The 10,225-nt window shown below is 44.1% G+C and overlaps 1 protein-coding gene across 1 annotated transcript in view; it reads left to right on the top strand.

Moving 5' to 3' along the window:
* The window catches only part of LOC118394137 (neural-cadherin-like), a 192,308-nt gene extending 182,142 nt beyond the window's left edge, over nt 1-10,166 (top strand). The window contains exons 32-33 of the mRNA XM_052462059.1: nt 5,796-5,950; nt 7,110-10,166. Of these exons, the coding sequence (XP_052318019.1) occupies nt 5,796-5,950; nt 7,110-7,628 (674 nt within the window). The 3' untranslated portion in view covers nt 7,629-10,166. The remainder of the gene's footprint in view (nt 1-5,795; nt 5,951-7,109) is intronic.
* The last annotated feature ends 59 nt before the right edge of the window (nt 10,167-10,225 follow it).

Here is a 10,225-nt window from a genome sequence, read left to right on the forward strand (position 1 = left end):
TTTGACTCCATAGTAGGGGTAGCTGATTGGGTAACATGCTGTGGTGGCCGGCCTAACCTCTCCATCCGTGAGACGAGCCTAGCTACCCATGGAGCTGGACTGCTTGGGCCGCGTGGTGCCAGGCTCTGTTTGGTGATTGCGTATCCGTGGAAACACTCAGGGTTGCTGATGTGGAAGTGAATTGACGAGCAGTATCTTACTGCTTCCTCTCCTCACGCCAGGGCTCCTTATAAAAACACAGTGAGTCAGAACTCTGAACTGAGAGGGAGAGATGGAGAGGCCTCACACACATCATCCTATTAATGGTGAATGTAACCAGATTGCACCTCGAATCACTATACTAGAAACACAATGTGCATGGCAATCCACACAATACAATCCACACAATACAATCCACACAATACAATCCACACAATACAATCCACACAATACAATCCACACAAAACAATCCACACAATACAATCCACACAAAACAATCCACACAAAACAATCCACACAATACAATCCACACAATACAATCCACACAATACAATCCACACAATACAATCCACACAATACAATCCACACAATACAATCCACACAAAACAATCCACACAAAACAATCCACACAATACAATCCACACAATACAATCCACACAATACAATCCACACAATACAATCCACACAATACAATCCACACAATACAAGCCACACAAAACAATCCACACAATACAATCCACACAATACAATCCACACAATACAATCCACACAAAACAATCCACACAATACAATCCACACAATACAATCCACACAATACAATCCACACAATACAATCCACACAATACAATCCACACAATACAATCCACACAAAACAATCCACACAATACAATCCACACAATACAATCCACACAATACAATCCACACAATACAATCCACACAATACAATCCACACAATACAATCCACACAAAACAATCCACACAATACAATCCACACAATACAATCCACACAATACAATCCACACAAAACAATCCACACAATACAATCCACACAATACAATCCACACAATACAATCCACACAAAACAATCCACACAATACAATCCACACAATACAATCCACACAATACAATCCACACAAAACAATCCACACAATACAATCCACACAATACAATCCACACAATACAATCCACACAATACAATCCACACAATACAATCCACACAATACAATCCACACAATACAATCCACACAATACAATCCACACAATACAATCCACACAAAACAATCCACACAATACAATCCACACAATACAATCCACACAATACAATCCACACAATACAATCCACACAATACAATCCACACAATACAATCCACACAATACAATCCACACAAAACAATCCACACAATACAATCCACACAATACAATCCACACAATACAATCCACACCACACAAAACAATCCACACAATACAATCCACACAATACAATCCACACAATACAATCCACACAATACAATCCACACAATACAATCCACACAATACAATCCACACAAAACAATCCACACAATACAATCCACACAATACAATCCACACAATACAATCCACACAAAACAATCCACACAATACAATCCACACAATACAATCCACACAATACAATCCACACAATACAATCCACACAATACAATCCACACAATACAATCCACACAATACAATCCACACAATACAATGCACACGGCGTCTTATCTGAAATAGAGAGATTGATGTACTTCTCAATTAATTGTATTGAATGAAATGGTATAGCAAGACACATCACCAACTTCTAGCTGAATCACTTAGTGAGACATTTCTTAACATTTGTTTGTGAGAGTGTATTTTACTCAGCGGCATCCCCAAATGGTTTAGTCAGTGCGAGGATCTTTTTTTTTTTTAGAGGACATGGCTGAAATCAGTGAACCAACAAGTGGTCCTGTTTCTGCCACGACCAAATAGCTCAAATGCTGTTGTGACGCAGTTGAATATGCTTGTCACGTGTGCTCTCTCAGCAGTCTGCTCGTTATGGCACACACCTGTCACCTTCGTTACCATCAGCTCATTATGACACTCACCTGGACTCCATCACCTCCTTGATATACCTGCCCTATACATGTCACTCCCTTTGGTTCCTTCCCCAGGCGCTATTGTTTCTGTTCCAGTGTTAAGTCTGTGCGTTGTTTGTGTTTTTTGGTTTGATGTGTCATTTTATTTATTTGATTAAAACACTCACTCCCTGAACTTGCTTCCCGACTCTCAGCGCACATCGTTACACTGCTCTCCTCAAATGTCCCCATACTTGTCAAATTCCTACCTGTGTATGGTGTATAGAATCACATTATTTTAATGAATATATAAATATGTTGGACGAACGTTAGAGTAGTGCGATACTATTTCATGTACCTTTGAATTGACTGAGTTACAAGCATCCTTTTGTCACTATGTAAAGCTCAGAGGCCATAAGATATTTCAATCACATTTATAATAAAACACTATTCTCAAAACCCGTTTGTCTTCATAATTTGTTTTCCATACTCATATCCTCGTCTTTCTCTATCATTCCCATTGTTCTGATTCAACCTTTGTTCTGAAGGTTTCTTTGTCTTTAATGTTGTCTTCTTCCTACTCTGCTACTGAAACTGCTTGTTGATTGATGTCTGATATTTTTTGTCCAATAATTCACAGTAAACCTGTTATTGACTAATTGTGAAAAGTATTGATCTCTAGCAAGATACAACATCAATTATCCATCATTAAGCTATAGGGATACAGAGAGAATGTTTCTAACTACACTGGTACAGAGTGTTGTCTACCAGCTGTGTGTGTGTAACAACAGGCTCTAAGAGACTGTAAATCTGGCAAGTGAGGCGACACACTGAAAACTCATGGTTGAAAGGAATGGAACAGCTTGGTTCTCCACTATTTCAAGGTGTTGACTGATATTCTGGATAACTGACGCGCACACACACGCACGCACGCACGCACGCACGCACGCACGCACGCACGCACGCACGCACACACACACACACACACACACACACACACACACACACACACACACACACACACACACACACACACACACACACACGCACACACACACACACACAGAGAGAGAGACAGGGAAGTCAGTCGGACTTCCCTGTGTGTGTGTGTATGTATTCGTGTGTGCAGTGTAGACTCGGCCAAATCCCTTCAGTCCTGCACTCGGTAACAGATTAGTTTAGCTTTTCATCCTAAAGTCTGAGTCTGTTGTGAGGTGGGATTGAAAAAGTAGTCTCAGTCAGAGAGAGGAATACAAATATACCTCTTTTATGTCTCCTCTTTATTGTCCTTCCTGTATCCGGATTAGTTTCCATGGTGACAGGCATAAATGCCACAGCTGTTATACGGTGATGTTGGCTGGAGCCTTTTAAATGTGTCTCTGGACTGTGTGTCTCTTAGAAAAAAGTGTATTTGGCTGTCCCCACAGGAAAACCCTTTGAAGAGCCCTTTTGGTTCAAGGTAGAACCCTCCTGGCTTCCATGTAGAACCGTTTCCACAGAGAGTTCTACATGGAGCCCAAAAGGGTTGTACTTGGAACCAAAAAGGGTTCTATCTGGAACCCGAAAGGGTTATCCTATGGAGTCTACACTGTGGGTTTGGAGCCTCAGCTGGCTCTTTGCTAGGGATGGAATGAGGGTTATATGACAAACCATTTAGCCAGTGAATGATAACCTGGAACCAATAGAGGTATGAGATGAGCAAAAAGTGGAGCAGAGAGAGAGAGTCAATGAGAGAGGACAGAAATACAGTGAGAGAGAATGACAGAGAAAGGAGGGATGGCAGGGAGTGAGAGGTACACAGACACCGAAAGACAGCGAAAGGGATTAGAGGTACAAGGGATTGAAAGAGAGAAATGGAAAGACACACACTGAGTAATAGATTGAGGAGTGGAGGGAGAGAGAGCAGGTTTTGCTAGGCTCGCTGCAGTAAACAGCATTATAGTTTGATGGCCTTGAGCCTGCTCATTATTGACTAGGATTGATTTATTTAGAGATTCTCATCTCGCCATGCTCTCACTACGGGGATGCTCTCACTATGGTGTAACGGGAGAGAGGGAAAGCAGGCTTTTCTTCCTCTATCCATGTTCATATGGGTCTGAGATGAGAAAAGTTTACACTATATACTGTTCTCATGCATAAAGAATCTAGCTATCATTACACAATATGGATTTGTATTGAATCAGAAATATAACTGTTTCAGTATTTTGCCATAGGGTATGCAAATCAGTATGCTTTGCTCTTGGTTGAATTATACACTTGTCTTATAATTAGGTATTTCATGACTAGTAAATGACAACATTTTTCCACTCAAAAAGACCCCAAGTGGTGCAGAAAAACAAACAAACATTCTTCAGTGATATAACTTTTTTATATATCTCAGGACACAACATGATGCACATGCCAGTGTCTATATTACATTTTCATGAGTGTGGTAGACAGAATACATCTTTTTTTGTGTGTGTTATTCCATAGCCTGGTATTATAGACTGTGGTGTGTGTTAGACGGTGGGATGCATGTTGTCTATCTTAGGGGTTATGGACAAGCTTGTGTGAGGTCGCTAGTTGGGTGATGCAATCGATAGTACAGGCTTTGTTAGGGTTCTGATACAAGAGGAGAAGAGAGGAGAGGAGGAGAAGAGATGAGAGGGGGAAAAAATGGCTCGGAGGCAGACTGCAGCTAGACCTCCTCTGCTTGGTAATCAGAGCAACAGTTCAGCTCCTGCAGAGAACAGGCACACATCTCTCAATCGGAGAGGGCCTTTGAAGACACACAACCAAATAGGGAAGTCTCTATGAGCTCTGACCTGAACCTAACTTCAGAGTAACCTTTTTCTTAATCACACAACACTCTCAATCCAAGTGATGACAGACAGTCAGAGTTAGAGACAGCGGCCTTCAGAACACACAACTAGAACAGCATCGCGTGTCAATCTCGGAGACTTTCTTTAACACCTAGATGAGCATTTCTCGTCTTAAGACAATTGCAACATTTCAGTAATGTTGCAATAGCTAGAGAAACAGACAGACATGGGATTGCATATTCCCGTGCAATAGACCCAGCGCAACAAAGCCCTCTAAAAAGCGACTTGATTTTCTTGTGACACGTGTGCGAGGAGGGTGAACATTGTCTTCGTAAATTGATATATAAAATAAATTGCCGGTGTTGCAGCTTGTTTCTGGTACCTAACTTCTGACGAGTGAGAGTACACTCAGAGATTGCCCTGATAATTGGGAGATTTAAATTCAATCAGTCTCAGCCTGTCACCCTGGTCCCCTTACTAAGTGAGAGAGAGAGAGAGAGAGAGAGAGAGAGAGAGAGAGAGAGATGCAGGAGGGGAGGAGGAAATCTGAGGATTGATCAAAGCAGAGAAGTTGAGTCAGATAAGGTGTGATGGAAGGGGGAGGGAGGGAGGGGTACAGGATAGAGAGATTTATGGAGAAGTACTGTATGGGTACATAATATACTCTAAAGGTCACAGCAGTCTATAGGGGAGGATTGATTTTGAGAGTACCACTTGCCACTCTGCAAAGAGAGCCCTTATTTGCTAGCCGTCATAGCAGTCCATCAGCAGTCTGCCTATCAGGCCTCTCAGCACCAGCCATCATGCTGATAATGCAATGTCAAATCAACGCAGTGGAAACGGTTCACGCAGTCACTTCTAATCAAACTGAACCAGGAACTTTCTCTCTCTCTCTGTGTGTGTGCGTCTGTCTCTTCCTCCTTCTGTGCTCTCCGGTGCCCCCTAGTGCTGCTGCTGGGCATCTTCCTGTACACCCGCTGGCGCAGTTACAAGGGCCTAAAGGAGGGCGTTTACCACGTGTCAGCTCACCATGACGGCTGGGAGGATATCAGAGAGAACGTGCTCAACTACGATGAGGAAGGAGGAGGAGAGGAGGACCAGGTAAGAGCTAACACATCTATGTCTCCTTCACACAGTGGGATAATGTGCCTTTTGGTCCCTTGTCACAAACAGTTTCAATGAAGACAGTCCCAGACTGAATCTGGCATTATGGGTAGTACACTTGCTCAAGCACGCTCCTCTTCCCCACCATGCCATTGTAACACCTTCTCCTTCTGGTTCACCTCCTACTCCAACTAGAAAGCAACCAGTGGAGTGTTTGTATGTTCACAATCTCCTTACACACAATTAGACATAATGTGATTATCAGATGCTTGGTGATGCCGCAATACTTTAGGTCCCCTGGTGGATCTTTAGACGTTAACGCTGCAGCAGCACACAGGCTTTGCACACTTTTCTCATCAGGTAATCCATTACGGAGCACACCCACGCGTGTGTCATTTACTCCTCCACTTTCCTCCATCCTCCCTTTCTCCCGGGCCCGGGCTTCCATCTCTCCAGAGTGAAGCACTGCCGTGGTAAAGAGGGTGAATCAGTCTCGCCGGAATCAAATGAGCGTTGAAGTGATTGTGTGTTATATAAAAAAAAAAAAGAATGTTCTCCAGCCCTCGTCCAATATTTCCCTGTGCTCTGTTGAAGTGAAAACACTCCCCTCGCCCCCTTCTCGTTCTCTCAGATGACTTGGTGTATTCGGCTAATACGATCTGTCACCTCTCCACTAGCAGAGAATGAATCTGGATTTTGCTCTCTAAGGGAGGAAATGAAGACAGGTAGAGCATACGGGGAAAAAGGGATACCGCCGAGGAAACTCTGCTATACTCTTTTTTTCCCTCCTCCTCACTCTCACCATCCTGCTCTATGATGTTTTACTTCTGTTTGAGTCCCAGGAAGAGTAGCTGCTGCCTTGGCAACAGCTAATGGGGATCCTAATAACATTCGGAAATACTCTCTATTGCTCCATCTGTCCATTTGTTCATCCTTTCCATTCTATTTTGACATTCCATCCTCTCTCCCTGTGTGTGTGTGTGTGTGTGTGTGTGTGTGTGTGTGTGTGTGTGTGTGTGTGTGTGTGTGTGTGTGTGTGTGTGTGTGTGTGTGTGTGTGTGTGTGTGTGTGTGTGTGTGTGTGTGTGTGTGTGTGTGTGTGTGTGTGTGTGTGTGTGTGTGTGTGTGTGTGTGTGTGTCTGTGTCTGTGTGTGTAGAATGCCTACGATATGGCCGAGCTACAGAAGTCTCTCCAGCCCAGTCCGGCCCAGTCTGTCCAGTACAGCCGCTCCAGGGCCATCCACCAACATCACCACACCCAGCACCAACATCCCCAGCCCCAGGACACTCTTAGCAGGTTGGGCGCCAACACCGCCCTCTCCTCCTTTACCACCACCCTGCGGAGGGACGTGCCACCCACCATGACCCCCGCCCAGGGCCAGAGCAGGCCCCTCCTGCTGGCCAGAAAGAGCCTGTCCTTCTCCAGCCAGGACCTGGCCCGCTACCTGTGTGAGATCATCCGGGATGCTGACCAGGCTCCAGAGACGGCCCCCTTCGACTCCCTGCAGGTGTTCTCCACGGAGGGGGGAGGCTCGCTGGCCGGGTCCCTCAGCTCCTTCAGCTCAGCCGGGCTGGAGGAGGACACGGCTAGGGGCCAAGACTCCCTGAAGGATTGGGGCCCACGTTTTGAGAAACTCAAAGCCCTCTACGAGAAGACCGAGGCCAGTGACCTCTGAACGCTGAGGGAGACAGACCAAGCTACTGTATTGCAGAGACCACCAAACAGCAGGAAACTACAGAGCTACAGGAAACTAATTGGAAGCATAGGAGGAGAGAGAGAAGTTCAGGAAGGAGAGAGAGACTGCTGGAGAGCTTGGCCTCTCTCCTCTCTGAGAGTGACTTATTCTCCACAGGGTTTTTCCCTCTAAACGGGCCGAGAGCGAGGCTGAGGCTGGGACTGACGTTAAACCTAACCGGGCCTATAGCTGAGACTCGCGGTTCACTGGATAATGGGAGCTGCCAATCAATGACACGGACAGATTAATTATGGCACTTACCGAGCATGGCACACACACCTATTGTAGTGACTTGCGGTTGACAATGATTCGGGTGAAAATGTTATTATATTTGTCAGTGAAATGAATTGCGAGGATTGCCTGGCACCTCTTGGACCTTGATATACCGTATTCCGTTCTCTATGTCTGTGATACATCAGTGTTTTAAAAACTGCTTAGACATTTGATACAGGAAGATTTTTTTCTGTGACCTTCCAGTGGGCTCTCTTTCTAAAAAAAAAAAAAAACCTTTGCTGGGTGTGCAGTCAACAGTTACAGTTGTGCTCGTGAGTCATATCCTAAACTTCTCCTTACCTGATTTGGTTTTCTATTCACTTCACTCTCCCCTCTATTCATTTATATTCACTGGAGGGAGAGAGCTCAGAAATCAAGCCACAGAGAAGAAAAGGAAAGGACAGAGGAGCTGAGGAAAGGGCCTTTTCTGTTTCTCAGCTTTAACCTTCTTTCTCAGGAATACCAAACATTCTGAACACCACCATTGCAGCTGAAGACCATGATATGAATACAAAATGACTAATTCGTCGTGAATGGCGGTCCAAGGTGAAAGAAAGTGCAGAGAGGTTGGCACCCCGAAGCCTCCTATAGAATGGACAGTGGACACCCTCTGACCTTCGCTGTTGTTGCCATGGTGCTGTGGAGGCAGACAGAGCTCACTGTATTCACTGATATTTGTCTGAAAGGGAGTGTTTACCAGTTGTGTTTAAGAGGTGGCGGGAGCTTTCACTGTAAACAGTATGAGCCCAGCAGTTAGAGTGTTGGAAAGGAAATGATCCAGCTACATGGGTAGTCACACGAAGGATCTCACCAAGGGGGGTTCAGCTATTTATCTTCCCCAAAGCTGGAGGATGATGCACTTACCCCCACAAACAGTTCCCCCCCCCCTATCATGTAAACCAGGACCAATCTGTCCACACTAAAAACCCTTCAGAAGCCAGCGTTCACTGCATTTGTATTGTTCACCTCTGCTTTGAGAGAGGAGTGCAGCGTGGAGGTGAAATTAGCCGTATAATGCAGAAGGGAGGAAGAGTGGAAAGGAGGGAGAGTTTGTGCTCGTTCAAAGCACCTCCGGGACTCGGAGTTAAATGTGCTTGTGTGAGGAGCTGTGAAGCTCCATGGGGAGTAGAGAAGGGGACGGGAAAGGGTTTTGGAAATGGTTTGTTGCACAGCAAATGGAATAAATAAAAAAGAAACGTAACCCTCCCTCTGCGATAGACTAAACGCCAACGTTGTATTTCATGTATTTCGAGGTGGCGTCAGCACACCCTTCTCATTATTTTGATTTAGTTTCCATCTTTCCACTGCAGAGATGCTGCATGTTGAGCGTGACGGTACAACAGTAAAGGGTAGGAGTGTGTTAAAACACATCAGAACACTAATCCTAATGGGAGTTGATGGCGGCGCTGTCATGCTGTAAACCAAAGGATCATGGGAGTTTTAAAAGTCGATTGAGAAGTCGACATTTCTGATTACAGATTTCAAACGTGCCAATTTTCTGAAGACAGCCACAACGTGAGTTTAAAATAGGATGGGGAGATGAGGGTGTGGAACGCTGCCGCAATGCAATGCTTTTTTATAGACAACAAAAGCTCCTCAAGGGATGGAGTTCTGATTCATCTTCCGAGCACGGTTGGCCAGGAACCTGGCTTATAGAGGAGCTAGTAAAAATAATAATGATTCAAATGTGAAGATTGTGTTTGGGATTCACATGATTTCTCTCTGGGTTGGGGAGAGAGAGATTCTACTTTAATTTGTATCATAAATGGCTTCAACATTGTCTAATGGATACAGACATATTGTGGAATTTTATGTTTTTACCTCATTTGTATATAGAGAGATAAATGAAGTCATTGCTTTTTTAAATGTGTCAATGGAAGAACTATGGATCACGTACTGCTTCTTTAAGAAAAAAAGTGAACTTATCTTTTTTTATCATTATCATGACCAGCTTTGAATATAGATATCTTGATGTTTTGTATTTGCATCAATCTTTTTTCTCAATAAAGATTCATTTATTTGAATCAGTGATTTTCCTGATGGTTTGCATACAGCATGATGTGAGTTTATGGCAGGGTTCCCCAACTGTCGGCCCGAATTTGGCCCGCGTGTGGTTTTATTTTTGCGGCCCAAGTTATCTGAGCAATTTTTTTTTTAGATGTTGTTGAAATTTCATTGTTGGACATAAAAAAAAAGTTAAAAACACCAGGAAATCGGCTCCAAATTATTTTAATGAACTATTCCCACTCATGATATAGTCTGTG

This window comes from Oncorhynchus keta, chromosome 14 (genome assembly GCF_023373465.1).
Source record: "Oncorhynchus keta strain PuntledgeMale-10-30-2019 chromosome 14, Oket_V2, whole genome shotgun sequence".
NCBI lineage: Eukaryota > Metazoa > Chordata > Actinopteri > Salmoniformes > Salmonidae > Oncorhynchus > Oncorhynchus keta.